Genomic DNA, 20,781 nt, shown 5'->3' on the forward strand with positions numbered 1-20,781 from the left:
CCGTGTTCAGCACAGAGCATTGGTAGTGCAAGGGGATGAGGCTGGAGCTTGCAGGGGGGATCCCTGGAGCATCAGTGAGATCTGGAAGTCTGGTTCATTTATGTTCATTTTGATGATCCCAGCCCACGTTTTTTGGCTCACGACAGTTAAGACTTACTGATGAATAAGCAAGGACCTGCAAGTTGTTGAAGGTAATGAAGTGCCTATGAAATATGCTTCTTCACAAGGACATGTTTGTGTTGCGTACACTCCTCTTACTGCTACTGTCTTCAAACTTCTTTACCTGCATCTTTAATGAGGAAGCAGACACTGCCCTGGTAGCTATATGTTTTCACAATTTCCTAAGTGCCTGAGTAGTTCTATTTCTCAGCCACTTCATTGTCAAATCAAGCTTTTCATGTGAGGGTACCTTCTTTGCACCCCACGTTTTACAGCATTTGAGGTGGGCTGTAGTGTCTATTAGAGGCACGGGTTTCTGGAAGTATCTGCTATAATGGACTGAACAAATAATGTATTTGCCTCTAAATGCTGAGAAAGGAGCATGTATTAGTGGCATTCTTTAACAAACAGAAAGATCCCCAAAGCCAATTACATGGGAGACAAAGTCTGCATGACAAGGGAGACAAAGCTTATGGAAACGAGTCAGGGAAGAGAGAGAGAGCATCCTTGTAGCCAGGTCACAATGAATCTGCCCATGCCGCTCACAAGACGCATAAGCCAACCGTCCACCAGGCTGGAACTGTCTGGCACATTATGCTTTGCTTCTTTTGGGTGGGAAGGTTTTCCAGGAATTCAGGGATTTGGGGACTGCTGAAGACAGAGGTACCAGCAGGACCCACTTCTGCTGAGGAACAGGGACCTAGAGAGCTAGGTGGCTTCATAAAAACAATTTTGTGCATCCTTTTCTCTGATGCAGAGGATCTGAGACTTTGTGAATATAAGGATTTCAGCCCTCCCTGTTGCCCTGGCCCTCTTTCAGCTCTGAAGGATGCTCTTTGGGCAGAAAATCCCAACATCCCTCTGCAGCTAATGGATAGTGGGTCATCTCTTTGTGGAGCACTGATGATCTCTGCTGCCATATTGCCACCTGTACCCAGCACAAAGCTATGTTCTCCTTAATTACTGACAAAAATGTCTCTTCAGAAGCCTCCCAATAATTGCTCAAGTACCCACTTAAGTGGCTTTTAATTCAGGCTCCCCACCCTCACACTCGTACATTTTCTAATTGCTAAGTACAGCTACTCTTATGTATAAAGGTTCTGCAAAAGAGAATGCAAATAACTTGCCCCCTGGATTATACTACCTTGCATGAACTTCAGCGAGCCCATCGCATCTCAGAAGATGGTATTTCCAACAGGCTAGAGCAAGCCCCTTCAATCATAACGAAAGATGAAAGCTCTTATTGTGAGTTTCCCTACATCCGACACCACTTGGCAAAGGTACAGCACCTTTTGCTGGAGTGCCACTGGCTGCTTTGTCAGCTCGTCTTTGTTACCGGAGGCTGTCCCTTGCCCCTGCACTGGGACAGGAGTGTCACACAGCAGACAGCTGCCCCAGGAGTGCCCATGGGCTCCTGTAAATGCCGTGGAGCAGGTGGCAAGGATAAGCCATGGCCATCGTGCTGGGTGCCACAGGAGGAGTAGCTGACACTGTCCCTGGGCTGGGGGACAGCATTCCCAGCTTTGTAGCTGCCTTTGTGGGGGTAGAAAGGGAAACCCAGGGGATCCTGTCCTCTCACCCTGAAGGACCCAGCTGCGTTCAAAAAGGAAGGCTTTAGGACATGACTTTGATGGGTAAGCAGGGCCTGTTGCCTGTGCACCCACACCTGAAAGAAGGCATAACTCTCTGATTATTTTTGCTATTTTACTGGAGTAGTCTCTGGTCATCTACTCTGGTCAATCAATGACTTGTTTGTAGGAGGCTCCAACAGCCCTTTAACTGAATCATGTTTTTTGTGTTACGTGATAGAATAGACCAAAGAGACACTAACTCTTTCCCTGGAGCGGGAAGAGAAACATGTACGTGAAGGGGGCGAACAGGCAAGCATGGCCAGAGACGAGGAAAGAAATCACACTGTACAGGAGTTCCTTGTCCAAGACAGGAGCTGTAGAGAGGTCATGAATAAAGGATGCAAGGAAACATGGCTGTGTCCAAAAGCTATTCTTGGAAAGCCCCAGAAGAGCCCTACAAAGTGGCTAGAGCACTGTTGCAGCTTCTGCTTTAACCACCTCTGGAGTTCAGCGGTCTGAGGGCAGAAAAGGCCAAAACTGTAATTTGTGTCAGAGACACATGTGAGTGATACAGTCTGGGAGGCTGTGATGGATGCCTACAGAAGGAGCAGCTAAACAATTGGTAGTGGAGCTTTTTTTCCCTTTAAAAATGCCACTTTATCAAAACTGTGGAAGGGAGAAAGGAAATAGTCATCACAGAAAAGCCTGCTGCCCATGGATTTAAAGATCCATTTTCATGCCACTGCTCCACCTGGTGCAAAAGCAGACCCTTGAAGTCTTGGTCTTTAAAGCAGTGAGACCACCAGTTCTGCCATAGTAGTATGCTTTCTTGCTCCTCTAGCATTTCATCGTGGGCTCCAAAAGGTCTCATTTTCATTCCTCGTGGGGAAGAAACATAACTTTGAATGCAAGATTTTCTGCAAAGTGGATTTCTGCTTATATTTGCTCTAATACTGACTGATGCTGGGTGAGTCGCAGAAGTCAAGCAGAAGGGGCTGTTATGATTGCGCGGTCTGATCTCCTGCTTCACTTGAGTCAGGACTGCACAGAGTAAGCCCAGTAAGTCCTCTGTGGCAGGTGTATCAGTAGAGCAAGAAATTTTTAGATAAGTGAGATTTGGACTAGATGTTAGGAGGAGCCTTTCTCAGCTGAAGGTGGTGCAGAGCCACATTCCCAAGGGAGCTGTGGGATTTCCACTGCTGCAGGTCCCTAAGCAGGGACTGGAGCAACCTTGTCAGCGATGATGAAGGTACTGCTGGCACAGTACAGGGGTGACCTCTCCAGGGTCCTTTGTACCCTGTGCGCTATGATATCAACTCATCTGTTTTTGAAAGAGGTTGGTTCCTAGAGTGAAATGATAGAGAATCCATCACAACTTTTGCCATGTCGTTCTCTTGATGAATTACCTTTGCTATTAACAACAAACATGCGCCTTGCCTTGACTCATAGCCTCCAGATCTCTTTCTGACTTTGCTGGATTGAAAGAGTCCATCCTTTCAAAAACGTTCTTACTGAGAGGTGAGAGATTTATCAGTCAGGCCAAGTCTTCCCTGTCATTCTCTTGGATACAGAGGATTTCAACCATTTTTCTTCTGTGGCCAGATTTTCAGCAACAGCAAACTATCAGTGGCCACAGTATTAACAGGATAAATACAGCCGAGTACCAAGAGCATTTCTACAGGGTGGCCCCATGTGAATCCCCTGTAGATGTCCTTATTACTGCAACAAAGAGACTGAACTGCTCAAGTCTCTCACTAAACCCCAATCTTTGTAGGCCTCAGACCCTCTTGGAGCTATATCCTGATCCCTGCCACCTGAAGTGTGGCAACCAGACTTTGTGACTTTTGTGATACCGGTGTTTGCTGCACTGCGTACAAATGTGACAGAGTGAAATGCTTCTGCTCCCCATTGCTCCACGCATGCACCCTTGGGCTTGGGCTCTCCCAGCTGCAGTTCTGTGGAGAAAGCTTCTGTTCAGCTGTATCTCTCTCATGGTTCCCAATTCTCAGAGTCATTACTTTCTGGTGGAAAAAAAAGTGCCCAGTCTTGAAGAAATGCAGACTGCATCATTTATCCCCAGAGGTTTGATCTGGCTGCATTAAACTGAACCTTGTTTCTATGAACTTGGTTTCCACATCAGTTCAGTTTAGTCTCTTCACCAGACCTGCTGCAATCACTAATTACTAGTGCATTAGTCCCGGTATCCTTGGCAAACTTGGATTTGCTTCCCAGCCACTGGTATCTTTATCAGTGCCTGGATTGCAGTAGCTGTGAAAGTCTGGGGAGAGAGGACATGGGATTTCATTTTACTGGGGAGATAAAAAAAGTTGATTTATGGCTGGGGAGGGAAATAAATTACAATGCAAATAGCAAGAGGTGTGTTTGGAGTCCAAGGGTATGTGGGGGAAGCGATGTATTCACCCAGATCCTTTTTACCCAGCACTTTAGGTCAGCGGGGGATGAAGGAGTCCTCAGACCTTGTCCTAGCTGTATGACAGCTGTAATCTCCTATTTACATTTAGTGTTCAGCATGCCCTTGCAGTATGCAGGAGAAATAAGCAGGTTTGGTTAAATAAGATGTAGTCTGGATGCATGTAACTTCAGAGGCATCCTGAGGGCAGGATTAATGTCCTGGCACTCCTGTTTTGCAGAGCTTGATGGCAGTGGGAGTACCAGTTTTTGTCAGGGTCACTGCATTTCCTGCGAGCTCTCTGAACTGCACCGGGCTGCCCCTCTGAAGCACTGCTTTTCTGACCCAGCAGGATTTGAGATTCGACCTGGCTCAGGCTGTGAATGCTGGGCTTCTTATGGGTTTGGAAGCTGGATGAAGGGACAAGAGAATTTGGGGTCTGGGAAATTTCCAAGGCCTCCTTAGGTCTGGCAGAATCCATCATGTGCAGCTAGAGAGATTTATGGGTCTGGAGAGAGTTTGTTGTTTCTCCTTGACAGCATCTCTCCCTTCCCCCCCTCCTGGTCTACGCCAGTGCAACACACATGCATGAAGGAGGCTGACGTCTCCAGTCTCCAAACCCTGACTTGCTGGGGAGCAGAGGGTCCCACTCTGCTGCTGAAGGAACGTGATAGGGGTTTCATTCTCTGTCCCTTCTTTTTATCGTTCTCAATCACCTAATCGGGCTGGTTTGCCTCAGACAAGATCTAATCAGGAAGGATCTGTTTGACTTTCAGCAAAGCCAGCTTGATGGAAACTTTAAATTGAAAGGTTTTTCCTGACACTCTTGAAAATGGTTTTGGTTGGAATCAATGTCTGGCTGCATGGTTACAACATGTAGAGGTTTCACAGCTTGAGCAGCTTTCCTTCCTCCCAGGGAGGGGGGAAAAGCATGGGCACCCCTTTAGACCTCCGAAGCCCAGGCGTGCGGAAGCCCTGGGCCTGGAACTGCACTGTAGGGTCACACTTCCCTCTCCACCCAGAACACATCACCTGCAAGCAGGTGAGATGTAAAGCCAGACACAACCAGGTTCCATGTCTGTGGAACCGGACACATCTTGCATTTTTGAAACCGTAGGCCAGAACGGGCTACAGGCTGTCATCAAACAGGATTCAAAGGAAACGATGGGAACAGCTGACCTCTTCCTAGAGACTGGAAGGCTGTAGGAGTTGTCTCGTTCATGGAAGTGCTGCTACCCTGAAGTCTGAGGACTGGGTCTCTGCTTCAGACAGGGAAGGGCATGCTGTATGTGTTTTCAGGCTCACAACTGGGGTTGTTCTGTGGTGGCTATTTCACCTAGTTCAGCCTCCAGCTCCTGCTCTGCATTAAAAGCACAAGGCATGTGCTCTTTTCCTGTCAGGCATAAGAACTGAGATGAAATCTCAAGCCCATGACCTCCCTCCCCATCCAGTTCCTGTGGCTTAGGGCTATTAGAGGGGTGACCACGGGTGAAAAAGTCCCTAAGGGGGCAGGTGGAGGGAGTTGCTAGATGTCAGGAGAAGCCCAGTGAGGGACAGGAGGAGAAGGAAGGGGGGCAGCTGTCTGTCCCGTCTCTTAAATTCAGTAGCTATAGTACAAGCAAGAAGATACTTGAGTTTTCTTTCCATATGCTTAGGTGGGTGCTTCTAAGCCTGGAGCAGCTGGTTGGCTGTGCATCCCTTGCTCAGGAAGAGAGGGCTCTCAGCGTTGCCTTGCATGCAGTTATCTGCAAGTAGAGCACCCATCCTTTCATTGCTCCTCCACTGGAGACCCTTCTGTGAGGCTTCCTCCCTGCATCACCTGAATGACTGAAGTGCTGTGTGGGACCGGTCGCTGGGCAGGTGTTTGCAGGCCCTTTCTCTTGGACTCTTGCCACCAGTGAAGCCGCAGCTGAAGCATGTCCTGCAAGGACAGCAGGTTTTCATGCCCCAGTCCCACTGGGGGAGGCAATGGCAGAACGGCTGATGAACAGCACCATTGGGGTAACAGCTTTGAGACTAGCTCGTCTCGAACAAGCCCCAGGTCTTGCATGCAGGTCAGGCACTGACCTGTCTTTCTTCTTCTGGGCTCCAGCTGGTTGTATTGTGTTGGTGCTGCTTGTGTGGCCTGTTTTTTTCAGCAATGGTTTTATTCTGCAATCTGCGTAACTGCTTACCTGCCACTTGCTTTAAGGCACAGATAAGCCCAGCTTCTCCCCAGGCTGGAGCTGTTTTTAAAGACACCAGGTAGGCTAATGAATACTCCTCATGATGAGTTGCAAATTTTGTTTTAATTGAATCTTTGAAGCCAAGAAAGGGGGTGAGGGGCCCATTAAAGAAATTATTTTAATATAGCAATCAGATGATGCAGTCTCTTCTGTGTTTATTAAAAGGCCTAGTCAGCTCAGAGCTCGGCTGTGCAAGAAAAGCCCAGAAAGCCAGCTAGTTTTTGTACTCCACTGCTGTTTAGGGCCAGATCTCTCTTCCCAAACAGCATATTTTTAAGTGGCCGTGGGAATTGTTATATAGATATAAACCTATGCATTGTAAACAGAATTACCCTGCACATAAAATAAGCAAAATACTGTAAGGTCTTGTCATTTCTTTATCAGGTTACCCAGGCATGGTGTTTTTTTTTTAAGTCCACCCACGCAGAGAAACTGGGGAATGCCTAGGCTGCGTGATTTTTAATTATGCTAGACATGCAATAAGGGGCTACCTTGTAAAGAATAAAGTTAATAAAACATGGATATGGGCTTAATTCTGCTTAATAAGCAGCCCTGGCAATGCACATTTTAGATGTAATTTACACAGCATGAAAATTGGGTACAATTCTTAAGAGGTGTCTGCATGCAGACTTTCAAACTCAACAGTGTCTTCCTATTGGAAGAGATTTGTTGCTATGCTGCTGGAAAATGGTGAATTAGGCCATTCACAATTATTGGACAAAGATAGGTGTCTTTCTTTTTCCCATTCAACTACAGCAATATGTATATACGTTTTAAAGGGGTATTAAATTTAAATCTCTTCCTTAACTTTCATGCATGCACTGTCGGTAGCTATGCAGATAAAACAGCAAAAAAACCTGCATAACACTTCTGTCATTTGTAGTTAGCTCTGTGTGTACAGAATTAGTAAAGCAGAGACATGCCTAATGACTGAATCTACAGAACATAGCCCATGGCTTTTGAAGGCACTATGAAAAATAAACAGGATATTCTGTTAGCAACCCTGCGGGAATTATTGCACTTCACTAAGGAAAGATGCCAATAACCTCCGTTTTGACCTAGATAGATTGTTCTGTTTAGGAAGGTAAGGGAATGCAATTCTAGATCTCTTCTCTGTTCAAGCCACCAAAGCCCTGAAATTCAGTCAGGCCTTCATTTTAAACCTCAGCACTGAGGACAGAAGAGTGGGTTTATCAAGGGAGCAAAACCTCAGAAATGAGGGTGTTTTGAAATGTTTATATTGGCCTCCTTCCATAGAGAGTGCCTAATGCATAGGCTCCTGTAGCTTAGGGTGGGGATGTTTAAAGTGTGTTTTGAGTCGGATTCTCCAACAGCCATGGGGAGTCTGACCCTCTGTCTGCTCCTGTGTGCAGGATGGGGCCTTTCTCCATGAACTGCAGGAGGAGCATTGGCATATTTCTCCAACATGATCAAAACATCATCTTGCTTGTTCATTTTATAAATCAGTACTATTCTCTCTTTCCTTCTTCACCATGTGCGTTGTACAGCTTTCCAGAGCAGGTCGGGAGGGGGGGAGCCCAGGGGAGAACAATCACCTTAATAATTCTATATTACAGATATAATAATAATATATTAAATAGAAATATGTTTACAAGAATTATGCACCTTAAGGAAAAATGCTATACTGACCCAGTTTGGTAAAACAATTCAGCTTCTGCTGGTGGCAATGAGGAATGCAGCCCCTGGATTCAGCAGGGGCTAGCTCGTATGGAGCAGTATAAGTGGCACTACACTCTGAGGAGCAGCTATAACAGCTGAAAATGGGAGATGTTTTGAGCTCTGTTTACCCAAATGGAAGTTGAAGGAGAGAACTTCCACTGGTAAAGACCAAAGTATGTGGAGGCTTTTCCGTTTCACTTGGCAGACCACCAAAGGTAACGTTTCACCTGCAAGAATGACAGTGAAGCAACACGATGAGGTTGGCCTTTAATTTTCCAGCTCAAGACCACTCTGGGCTTGCTTGGCATTTATAAAAGCATGGGCTCTTCAGAAATTTTTGTGAAGCTGGGGCATGATCCAGAGTGGTGCAGAGCAGATGAGCATGCCAGTAATGTCACCAGGAGTTCGTGGCACCGTGCCCGGTGCCAGAACCAAATCCTGTGTACTCCTTGGACATATAATATATGGCCTGTATAAATATAAATATATAATTGTACAGCCTGTATAAATACAGACCTATGTGCTAGCAAATGCAACATTATATTCAGTTTCACAACCTCTGCTTTAATTTAATTCAATTCCATCACTGCAGAAGCAGAGAGACCTGGGAGAAGCATTTTTTCTTGGAGTCACAGCACTGTCTTTTCAGATCCACAAATCACCAGAAAAAAATAATACTGTAACCAACTTTATCACTGATGAGGATCATTTTTAAGTGCAGAGCTGCTGCTCCTAGTTTACAGCTGTACAAGAAAACAAATTAGTCGTATGTCGAAATAACTGAAACTTATCTGATGGGGGGTGGTGGGGATAAAACAGCATTCTTCCACCAGAGATTTGAAGACTACAGGCAAAAAAGTATATATCAATGGCAAACCTCTTTCTTGTGAAGATATCAGATTTGCTCACATCCTTTGAAGATGAAGCTTTGGATAATTCACTGGTAGTTTAGACAGTGATTCTCTGATTGCAAACAGCTTTCTTTAGGCCATGCCTGTACCTTGTACTGCAATATTCTTTGATGTCAAGTGAAATAATCCGGCAGAAAAAATTAAAATATGAAGCATTTTAGCTACAGGAAAGGGAAGAAAAATCTTTATTGATTGGGACAGTGAAATCTGCTCAGAAAGGTTGGCAGCAGTTAAAAAGAGATCAACAGCCAAATGTTTATATCTCCCAAATGGTTTTGAGTATCTTCCTCCTCTGTTCTCTCCTGGAGAACCTGATTCCACCTCATTTTGGCATGCATAGGGATTAAGAGTGAACTTAGTTAATCTTTATGGACATGGTGGGTGGTTGTTTCAGTTGCATTTCCCTCCCCCCCCCCCCCCCCCCAATACATCAAAATAGTTCAGCACTGAAGTTCTTGCAATGAAGTAGTTACAAAGATGATTTTGCTGAAGTTGATAATTCCCAGGGGGTCTCACCAACTGGTCTGAAGTGTCCTCTTCAGCTAGGTACATGCTTCACCCCTACACCTCCAGGACTGGATTAGTCTCATCCTGCCACTGGTACCCCACCTATACCCAGCTATGCTAGGGCAGGTGTCTCCTTCCCAGCAGAGATCCCCTCTCCCCCAGCTCTGGCCACTTTACGCTCCCTGGGGTATCTTGCTCATCACCTCTTGCCCACACACTCGTTAGCTGTTGCTTGAACCTGAAATCCGGTAAGCCCCATGCTTAGGGCAGCAACACCAGCTACAGATCCGGATAACCAGAGCTGTACGTCTGCACCTGAAACGTTGCTCGCTGCAGTTCTGTGGCTGGGGGTACAAGGGAGCCCGCCCGGCTCCTGCGGGCTGCCCCGAGCACAGCACCCGCTGATAAACCGGGGGGCTGCCTCGGGGCCGCGCTACCAGCCCGGTGGGCTGCAGGCGGCTGACACGCTGCCCAGACGGGGCACCGACCGCCCCCCCCCAGAGCAGCCCCGGGGGCGCGGGGGCTGCCGCCCTGCCTCTGCTTGCACGGAGGAGCCGGGCAAGCCGTGGAGGCTGAGGCTGGGTGCTCGGGCACCCGGCGCGATGCCCGAGGAGGTGCCCGGGGTGGCTGCGGCGGGGGCGGGCGGGGCTGCGGCGCCGGGGAAGCCCGGTTCCCCGCGGGGGCGGCGGGCGGCCCGGGGGCCGCCCGGGCGGAGGGGCAGAGCCGCCGCGGAGCTGCAGTTGCCTCGCTGTGCCTGCGCGATTTTTCTCATCCAAACCTCGATCACGTAGGATTGCGTAGAGGAGGGCGAGCGGGAGCAGCTGCAATTCGCCCGGAGCCCGGCTCCCGGCCGGTACCGACCCGACCCGCCCGGCCGCTGCGGGGCTCCCCGTCGCCCTGGCAGCAGCCCCGCGCGGCGTGGGCGTCCGGGGGGGGCTTCCCCGGCCCCTCCTCCCCTCGCCTTCCCCCCGCCTCGCCTCGCCCCCCCGCCGGCTGCCGGGCCGGGCCGGAGGATGCGGGCGGGCAGCGGGCGCGGCTCGGCTCCTCCTCGCCCCGCCGCCGTCGGGCGGCACCGCGGAGCATCCTGAGCTCCGCACGGAGCAGCAGCAGCAGCCACCGCCGCACCCCCCCGCCCTCTTCCTCCTCCTCCACCACCCCCTCCCCACCTCGCATCGCTCCTCCCGCCGCCGTTCCCGCCGCGGCAGCCGGGCCCGGGGCTGCCCCGGTGCCGAGCGCTCCGCGGCCTCCCGCCGGGCCGGACGATGTGGGTTGCTGCCGTCGGGGAGAGCCGCTGCCGGGGCAGAGGCGGCGAGCAGGGCTGGGGGAGCTGCGCCAGCCATGGCGCTGTGAGCCCGGGGCGCCGAGCTGCGGCGATGTGAGCCCGCACCCGCGGCCGAGGCGCCTCTTTTTTTTTTTTTTTTTTTTTTTTTTAAATTTAATTTTATTGTATCGCCTCTTTTTTGTTCGTTTGCTGGCCTGCTGCTTTTTCCCGTGGCTGCTTTTTCCTTCCCCTCCCGCCCTCTCTGAGAGCGGAGTGGGGAGGGGGGGGGAAGAGGAAGAGGAGGAGTGCAAACAGAAATGCAGCGCGGCTCGCCCTGAGCCCGGCCGCGGGAGCGGAGCGGAGCTGCGTCCATGTGCGCGCACTGCCGCGCCGCGCCTCGGAGCAACCGCGCTGGGGCCGGGGCCGGCCGCGGGCCGGGGGGGCTCTGACTCATCCCACGGCCCCTCACCGGAGGGCGGCCGGCGGGAGGAAGCGCCGCCGCCTGCGCCCGAGCGGAGCGGCACCGCGCCGCAGGGACTCGCGGATCCTCCGCGCTCCCCCCCGCCCCCCCCCCGGACACAGCTGCTGCCAGCGGACCTTTGCGAGCGGGGCAGCCGCCTCCCGGATTTACAAGGCGCGGGGGCACCGCCAGCCCGGCCGGGGGGTCTCGCCGACGGCCGCCCGCGCCGGGATTTGCGCTCCCCGGGGACAGACCCATGGGCGACGGGGTCCGGCGGCCAGCCATGGTTGTTAGCCCGGGCGCCCTGCTCCGCCTGGCCGGCTGAGCCCTCCCCGGCGCCGGGACTCGGGGCTGCAGCGCGTTCAGCGGGGCGTCCCCGTCCCCCGTCCCCGCGGGGCGCGGCGGAGGCTCGGCCCCAGCGCGCCCGGGCGGCGCCCCCCGGAGCGGAGCGGCGCGGGGGGGCCCATGAGCGGCGATGGCAGCGGCTATCGCCAGCTCGTTGATCCGGCAGAAGCGGCAGGCGAGGGAGTCCAACAGCGACCGGGTGTCCGCCTCCAAGCGCCGCTCCAGCCCCAGCAAGGACGGGCGCTCCCTCTGCGAGAGGCACGTTCTGGGGGTCTTCAGCAAAGTGCGTTTCTGCAGCGGCAGGAAAAGGCCGGTGAGGAGGAGACCGGGTGAGTACGGCGGGCCGGGGCCGTGGGGACCCGCTGGGCGCCGTGGGGCAGCCCCGCACCCGCCGGCGGGCTGCCCGGGGGGTACCGACGGGGACAGGCTTGCGCCGTGATCAACTTTCTGCTGGGTCCTGGCGGGTCTCCATCTCGGGCTGGTGGGCTGGGTGGGCACCGAGCTGCCACCGGCATCCCTCCACAGCTGTCCGAGGCGTGAGCAAAGCGGGGTCCTCCGGGAGAAGAGACCCACCCGCTTCATCAGTGCTAGCTTAACCCAGAATTGTATTTTTCCACCTCCCTATAGATACGCTTTTTAAGCAGTCTCCTCTTATTTTCTGCATAGTGACAAGGAAATCGATAAAGTGAGGATCAATCAGAATTGTGGCCATATGATAACTAGATCCATCAAGTGCTTGCTACTTCACGAACAGAGTTGTACCGGGCATTTCATTAGCTGGGAAAGCTTTCTAGATGACAGCTGCACGACTGTTACACCTGATGTTGAGCTTGCAAGGACCTAGAAATGGTTTTTAGGGTAGTCTTTTCTTTCCCCTTTCTTTATCTTTTTGTGTGTGTGTGTGCTCAGTCTTGGTTCATTGTGGAAAACTTCAGCCTTAGTGTACGTGTTGCTCACATTTCCACGATGAAGTCCCACCACCCACGGTTTCAGTTCTGAGCTGTGCTTTGTGCTCTCAGCCATCCTTGGTAGGTGTGAGAACTTGGTACATGGCAAGAGTAGGCCCTCAGTTGAAATGTTCTTTACTTCTTCCTTTATTTTTTGCCTTGCTATAAATCACTACTAAGGTAGGAAAACAGATTGGTTTGAGAAGATGCTGTGAATGTGTACTTTTCTCAGATGTCCCTTAAAGTATCATGGTTAAAAAACAGCGATACTTGTTTACTCAGCTCCTTGGGATGTGCCATCAACCTGTGTAATCCTCTCATGTTTTCCATATACCTTAGTATTTTTTTTGTTGATTAGCCTCTTCATGAAGCTCCTTCTGCACATCTAAATTCTGTTAGTCATGACTCTTCCAGCAAGGTGTCAGAGCTAGCTGAGGGCTCCTCTTTTGGTCTGTAGATTGAGGTCCGTGACCTGTGTTTAAGCGAGGAACACAAAGAAACAGGGGGGAAAGCCTCATGCTATAGAGGGCCACTTACTGTTGTCAACAAAACAGAAAGAATAATTTCTCTGGATTGCTGTTAGCACCCCTGATCCACAGGCTGTGGGGCAAGGGCTACATTTAGCTAGCAAAATGCTTCAAGACTTGCAATGCATAGCTTAGGCTGTGAAAACTAGACTCCTTAACGGTCTGTTTTAAAGCAGTAACCAAAAGAGGATGCAAAATATCTGAAATTATAGCATGGCTTGAAATATTCAAAGGGAAAAGTTGCCTTTTTTTTCCTTTTTTTATTCTCAAGGCATGATGAGTGGTAGCTTGCTGGACCATCCCATAAGTTAACCTGTGAGCCCAGATGAAAAGATGGCTCTTGCCCCAGAAGTGTGGTCACTTTGTCTCAGGAAACACTCTTTGCAGTATCACGAGTGGGACCTGGGAGTCTCACTGATGAAATCTTTTCCCATTCCTCTTTTTCTCATCTCCATCTGCTATTGAATGATGTCCCTCAAGGACTAAAAGGGCTGGAGAGTCTAGACCTGTTACCTAGATTTCAAGATGTTTTGTCTCATTAAAGTTTGAGTGACTTTTACAGCAGGGTGGGGTTGGTGAGGCTTTTTGTTGGTCCTGCCACAGCGCTCCCAGCTGCACAGGTCCAATTCTGCTTCCTTGGGTCTCACTGAATACCTGTGAAGAATTGATGAATGCTAAGAATTCCCTCAACTTGCATGGACTTTCCATGCTGAGGAAGGTGTTCGATGACTTACCAGAATCACCAGAGTGATTCAAGGAAGGCTTTTTATTGACTTAGAAGAAGGATCAATGCTACTCAGTGCTGTAAAAATAGAGCTGTTCAGTCTTTAGAGCTGTCAGTCAATCACTTGTAACTAGTACTGTATTCATTTTATAAAATGAAAGAAGTAGAGGAATTAAGTTGCTTTGAGAAAAAAATCAAGTGACTTCCCAGAGTATGGACTGTGTCTGCTTCAGTGCCCTAAATCCATCTTTTAAATAGAGATTTCTTTCAGTGGTACATCTTCCTGGGCTCAGGTGTGCTGCTCAGAAGGCAGCATGCCACTGGGTTTGCTGCTGCGGAGTTTGTTTATTCAGGGAGTGTATTGTGCCCAGATAACTTACTCATGGTAGTCACTCTTCTGCATAGGGAATGACAGGCAAATGAATTGAAACTGGTTTAAAGAAACATGCATACATTGTGCAGTGACCCACATCCCCAGTGATTATGTGTACTTAATGATATGCTGGCTCAGTAGTTTGCGAGTCAGTGAAAGGAACGTGAGAAACATCCATGTTCAAAAGGGATACAATCCCATTTGGAAATGGTACAGTGCTAGGAGAGCTATCTTTACCTTTTTAAACATGACCTTGTTTTATGGCTATGGGGAGTAACTGTCAAAATACTTCACATTTACAGAGCGATTTTCATCTGTAGTACTCAACAAGCTCTACCAAATGGAGAGGATTCTTCCCATTTTACAGAAGGCGAGACCAAGGCATGGAGCAGTTACGTGACACAGAGACGTAATTCCTGATGCTCATTCCAGCACGCTGCGCTTTGGGTCCCCCGCTGCCAGTGAGCTTACGATGCGGCAACGGTGGAGCTGTAGCAACTCGCACCATTACAGAACTATAACTCTGGTGGTGGTTCATGTTCCCTTCACTCTTTGCTTTTGTAAAAGTAACTGCGTGAACTTAGGTCAATTAAGTGTTTTTAATATGTGACTTAGTGCTGTAACTAAAATATTCATCAAGATGTGCGTGAGTGGAGTTGCTTTGCACTGGTTGGCACCTTGTGCTCCGCTCTGCAGCCTGTGAAGGGAGAGTGAAATACTCCTGCTTTCCTATGGGAAGGGAGAATTCGCACCCGGTAGCAGTTCAGGCTTACTCGGCGGTGGGCATGAGTAGTCGCAGGTTGTGGCAGGCTATGGGGAACCAGGTCCGTGCAGGGACATCTTGTGTAATCAAAGCTGTCAGCTCCTAGGGAAAACAGACTGCCGAAACATCTCATTTGTGGTTGCAATAAGCACCATGTTGTAAAATGAGCAGTTGTTTCATCTGCCTTTCCAATGGACAAAGGCAGCGCGCTCTCATGCACGCTCTATGTTCTTTTATATCTCTTGCATGTGTTTGGCTCTAAGATGATGTATCAGTTTAAGACAGGCCAAATAAGGATGCTGAGTGCTGTGGACTAAGCTGAAAATTTGGACACATGGGCTTAATCCCATTATTGTGAATCAATACAGGTCGTTGACTGCAATTGTGCAGATAACAAGCAGAATATGTGTATGTTGAACAGTACCTGTATGGTTGTAAGTATAAGGTACAGCTAGAAAAGATTAAATTATGTATTTTGGTCTGACCAGAGTAACTTGATAGAGGATTCAAAAGAAATTGCTGTATGGTATGGCTTTTTGGTGCAGTTTCAAGAGATGGATCCTTCATCAGAGAATGATAGATCCAGGAGTTGAATGCAGAAGACTAGACAAAGCAGCTCTCTCTACATGACTTCTCTGTCAACAAATGGTTGAACCAAGTAGTTTCATCCCCTCTGTGACTGAATTAAAGCATCCAGGCATGTCCCTTCTTCAGTTGTTCTGTGACAGGCTGGCAACCCTAGGCTGGTGGGTCCAGCTTGTCAGTGAAAGCTGTGGCCGTTGCTTCATCAACCATCTTCTCAGGCAGAGCTCACTCTGGAGAGCTGGGGTGCAGGTGGCCTTCCATCGTGCCATAGCCCCTGAAGCTATGGTGTTTGGGGGCTTTGCATGAAGGGAAACAGGCTGGAGCATCAGGCACAGTATCTGTGGGGGTTGGTGGAGATTTTATCTGAGTGAAGCTCACTGACAGGGTGGTGTTACTTGGGGAAACCATGTTTGAATTCAAGAAGCTTTGGGTCAGGCAGTGCCAGGCACTCGGTAGCATCGCCTCCATCCCTTCAGGCATTGCTTCTGTAGATGAGTTTCCAGCTCAGAATGCAAAGCTCAGTCTCAAACAGGTTTTTTTTACCCCAGGAAAAAGAAAAAAATCCTGTGTTGTCTTTTTCATCCCCCCCACCCCATCTGATATATATTTTGTGCTCCTCCAGGGAAAGGATGCTTTTCCTTAAAGAGATCTAACGGCTTCTTCCCAAGTGAAGAAAACGGCTCACACACAGAAAAACCGCAGTAAATTAAAACATGTTTTCCCTTTGTGGTGTTTCTCATTTTGAATAATAAATGGAGATTTGGAATTTAAAATGTACGTATGTAGATATTTATGCAGCAGTATAAGTAAAATACAAGAGCAAGTTTAGTTGAAGGACACAGAAGGTCTTTGTTCATTTCGAAATTCATTTAAAATATTTGAGAAGTCTGTCATCTCTGCAAGCTGTTAAATTCCCCGAGTTAAATCCTGAAGTCCTTTCTGATTTCATGCAGGGTGAAAATGATATTTGAAGCTCAGGGTAAAAACCACCTTTTTAGCTCCCTGTTAAATTTGTCTGAGTCCTTGCCTGTTTGTATGGAGTAGTTCATCTCAGAACAGCTGTAATATCTGCCTAACCTGTGGAATTTGGCCCCTCTGTTGCTACAGTGTCCTAATGCCGGCTGCATTATCTCAGCAAGCACATAGCTGCATGTCTGCAGTAGGATTCAAGCAGGTTCCCAGCACTTCTCCATAATGTTTGTATGAGTATCTGGATGTGTGCCCGGCCAAGGGGGGGTCCATCCCATTCTTCTGCCTGCTCCTCTGCAGGATTTGGTGCTGTGCCCCACCTCTAAGGAGTGGCTGGAGGAAATGGAAATGGCTGGAAATCTTGGCATTGTCTGGCCAGCAAGAGCTCTTAAAAGTGTTAGCTGAGATGAGGGTGTGCATGCCAAGTGGGCAGCCAAACATGAGCCTCATGTCAAGGGGAAGGGGCACAGCCCTGAGGGTGTGCATCCTCCTTGTCTGGGGCAGTCTGTCATCGGTGAGGTCTGCCATAGCTCTGTAAGGTCCTTCTGCGCCCGCCGGTGCTAGTGAATGCCAAAACAGCCAGGAGTGGGGAAAACGCTCCCTCCTGCTCATGACAGCTCAGCAGAGGGGGTTCATTTTATCAAATTGATCCCCGGGGGTGGTATCACACACGTTCGTGACTTGCAGATGTGGTGACTGTCACGGTGTGTGCCTGTGCTCAGTTACTGGGAGGTGGTCGGGTAGCAACCCTGAGCTCTCTGGCTGTAAAATCTGGGGAAGAACTGCAGAGTCCCAGCTCACTCCTGAGCATGGAAAACTCAGCTGCCAGCCCGCTTTGCAACACAGCTTGTGGGTGAGCATGTCAGTCAGTAAGCCACTTTGGACTAGTTCTGGACTGGATATGGTTGTTGCCAAGAAAATCCGTGGAAGTCATCCAAGCTCCTAGAGCGATGGATATCTTCTCTCCCCATGGCCTCAGGGGTAGCTGTGCTTGTGGGAGCAGTGAAACTTGTTAGCCAGCAGAGGAGGTTCACCATTAGAGCAGTACAAATGATTGATTCCTTCTTCACCAGCCAAATAAAAAAGTCAGGGCAAAAAGAGGTTCATAAGTGATTATTTTCCCTCCCCACAAAATAAAAGATCCATATAAATCAGTTTATCATTGACTGATATAACTTTTTTTTGGGGGGGGGAAAGAAAAGGTGCAATTTCATTTGGAGGGTTTTTATATGTGTATTTTTCCTTAACTTTCAGGTATACTTCTAAATGAAATGTTGCTTTGAAATAAAAAATAAAAAATTTGAGTTCCAAAAATACCAAAATGAAGACAAGATTTTCTTTCTTCCTTCCTTTCTTCCTTGCATTTCTGAATTCAGCATGAATTTAGAATAATTTCAGTAGACCAGATACCGCATATTTTAACATATACCTATTACAAAAAAAATCAACAGCTTGACTCGGTCAGTGCGGAGAGCAGGGCTGCCACAGGAGCTGAAGAGACTATAAGAATCTCACTCCTGTGAGAGAAGACGTGATTGTGAGTCTCACTATGTTGTGCAGACTGGCTTGGGCTTGTCTGTCCTTCTTTCTTCTCCCCAAATGAGCACACCATGAACTGCCAAACAGCATGGTGGCCAGGTAGGCGTTTGTTCCATACCTCTGGCATTCGTTCCGTTTGATCCATCCCTCTGAACAGTCATGTGCACGTTATTTCTAGGAGTTTCCTACTCCCGCACAGCTGAAGCCAAGCTGTGATTTATTATTATTAAAATTAAAGAAAGAATTTTAACAAGCAAAACGTGTAAGAGATTCGCATCCCTTTCATATTTGCAAGCTCTATGGCTTGGCAGAAGGTGACCGAGAGTACAGAAGACAGCAGGTCAGGAATGCAGCTCCAAAGAACGAACCTTTAAATACACATAAATTTCCATATGCTCTGTGTGCTGTTGTAGCATCTTTGCCGTGGCTGCATTATTGTTGTGCCTTAATCTTGGAAGTCTCTTGTGAAGTGACCTGTACCAAAATTGTCTACTCTGTACCTGGGCTGCACATACTGCAGTCTTATCAGGGAATGGCCCCTTTATACTCTTTCTCCTGCTTCATGCATGGTTCATCTTTATTCCCTAGCTAACACAATATTCTTCATATTAATAGATAATCCTTTTTAATCATAAAGCAACCTTCCATATCTATTGTTTTACCTTTGCCCTGTTCTGACATATAGCAGAATCCTGAAATAACTCGGTGTTTCCAGGGGTTGATTTTACTTTGCATCTCTATTACAAGCTGCAGTAGGGCCATGGACACACTTCATGCCCCTCACCCAGCAAACACCACTATCAGGGGCTCCTGTAATAATTTTTCAAGGGGGATCTGTGCTTTGAGAAGAGACAATGTGGACACTGAATTTGTGCAGTGTGGTATCAGGGTGGTAGGGATACAGCTTCCTGACAGCACTGTCTCTGAAAATAGCAGCTACGACACATTTTTAAAATGGTAAACCAGAAGGCAGCTTTCTAGAGAGCTGTGGAACACGACTGTTCAGGCAGACCACTCTGGCTTTTCCAGCCCCCACGCTGCAGCATAGACAAATAACTGCGTGCTTGTACCAAGCACTGAATTGGGGCACTCTGAAACCCTGCTGGAGCTTACATGGCTGCTGAGAAAATTCAGCTGGATGTGCCCTGACACCTGTCAGACACCTCTGCTGTCCTATGCTCATTTCAGAATGTCCTGGCTAAAGGTGACAGAGGGACATAGCCACAGGCTTGGAGGCAAGGTGGTGGCTTGAGCCCTGAGCCCTTCCTGACTTGAGGGATGTGCTGATGGCTGGTTGCTGGCATGATGGGGAAGACCGGTTCCATGCAGCAGGTCCAGGCATTAATGCTCTCTGCCCTTTCCCCATGGAGTGGGCTGGGCTGTGAGGTGAGGGTTAATGCTCGAAACAGCAGCAGCACTGAATGGGGTTTCACAGCTCTGCTTCTGCATCTGCTCTGTGGCTTTTGGGTTGTCCCTTTCCCACAGTGTCATGGGGAGATGACTGCGCTGCTGTGCCTGGGGTCCTGCTAAGGAGGTGCTGTGTGTGGTTGTGCTGCTCTTGATAGAGCTTTAAGCTGGGAGGAGTATTGAGCTCTTGTGCAGACCCTGGCTCTGGTCAGGGCAAGGAGGGAGGCAGCAGTAGTGGCTCCTCTCTCTTCTCGGTATCATGTGCATCTGTTGTGCCTGAAGTTGTGTGTGGGAGGAAGGGGGGATTCTGTCCAAGGGACACCTCCTTCAGAGTCTGACTTGCATCAGTGCCCCCTTCTTCAGCCTTACTAAGTACAAGGGTGAACTAATTCTGTTTTGGATGGTCCTTGACACAGTCATGTTCCCAAAGAGAAACCCTCAGCTGGTGACCTGTGGCGCTTCTCTGTTCAGAGGGTAGGCAGCCGTGGTTGAAGGAGGTGAGCAGTTACGCTGCTGCCTGCCTGTGCTCCCCGTCTTTCATTCTGGGGCCTTTTCAGTACAATAGCTCATGTTTGGAGTGCTTGACTCCATCAATAGATGTCTGAAAAGGGGAGATGTGAAATGGCTGGTTGTTTCCAAGGGTGCGGGCTGGATTTCAGGAGGAAGCTCCAGGGCTAGATACAGCCGCTACAGTGATGGAGAGCACAGAGCTTCTCCCCCATCCCACAGCAGCATCCACAGAGCACGTTGTGCAGAGCTCTTTTCCTGTGGCATTCCTGTCTCACCTTCCCTCCAGCAGCGTGCTCTGTTAAGGGGGTGTGTTACATCCAGTGAACAGCTACATGCTGTGAACTGGCAAAATATCCACAGAGAGGCAATATAATTCTGTTGCTTCTTCCTCTTTCCCAGCTGAAGGCTGATTGCGCTCATGATAAAGATAAAAAAACCCTGTAACGTTCCTTACTTGAAATATTTAAGCATTTTGGATTGAAATGAAGGAAGAAAAGAGTCAGGTCTTGAGGTTAATAGAACATGCTCAATTAATTGGTATTTATCTAGAACAGGATAGTTTGCAGTCCCCTCCTCTTGCTGTCTGCACAGATAGTTTCTTTGCTTAGCAGTTGCCACCCATATTGCCTGAACTGCCAAAGAAATACACTTCCTTCATTCCCCAAAGTAAAACTAATTGTAAAAGGTCAAGCAGTATGGGACTGCTGCAAGTGAAGCCAGGCTGCAAAAAGCCAGTCCATGTCTTCCAGAAAATCCAAAAGCAGTAGAAATTAGCAAAAAGACACAGTGATTTTGGCTTCCAGGGACCAGCTCAGAGTTTGGAAGCACACAGCAGTTGCTGAAGGATGCTCCCTGGGGACCTTGGAGCCACTGGGCTGCAGGAGATGTAGGGATCAGACATTGGCAGG

General features: G+C 49.0%; 1 protein-coding gene across 5 annotated transcripts in view; it reads left to right on the top strand.

Moving 5' to 3' along the window:
• Nucleotides 1-20,781, top strand: part of FGF12 (fibroblast growth factor 12) — a 227,726-nt gene that overhangs the window by 114,547 nt on the left and 92,398 nt on the right. The window contains exon 1 of one of the 5 annotated variants that reach the window (XM_005237802.4): nucleotides 10,919-11,858. The exons of the other annotated variants lie outside the window; for them this stretch is intronic. Coding sequence (XP_005237859.2) covers nucleotides 11,660-11,858 — 199 coding nt within the window. The 5' untranslated portion in view covers nucleotides 10,919-11,659. Of the gene's footprint in view, nucleotides 1-10,918; nucleotides 11,859-20,781 lie in introns of those variants that run through there. 5 annotated transcript variants of the gene reach the window in all.

This window comes from Falco peregrinus, chromosome 12 (genome assembly GCF_023634155.1).
Source record: "Falco peregrinus isolate bFalPer1 chromosome 12, bFalPer1.pri, whole genome shotgun sequence".
In the NCBI taxonomy this organism is placed as follows: domain Eukaryota; kingdom Metazoa; phylum Chordata; class Aves; order Falconiformes; family Falconidae; genus Falco; species Falco peregrinus.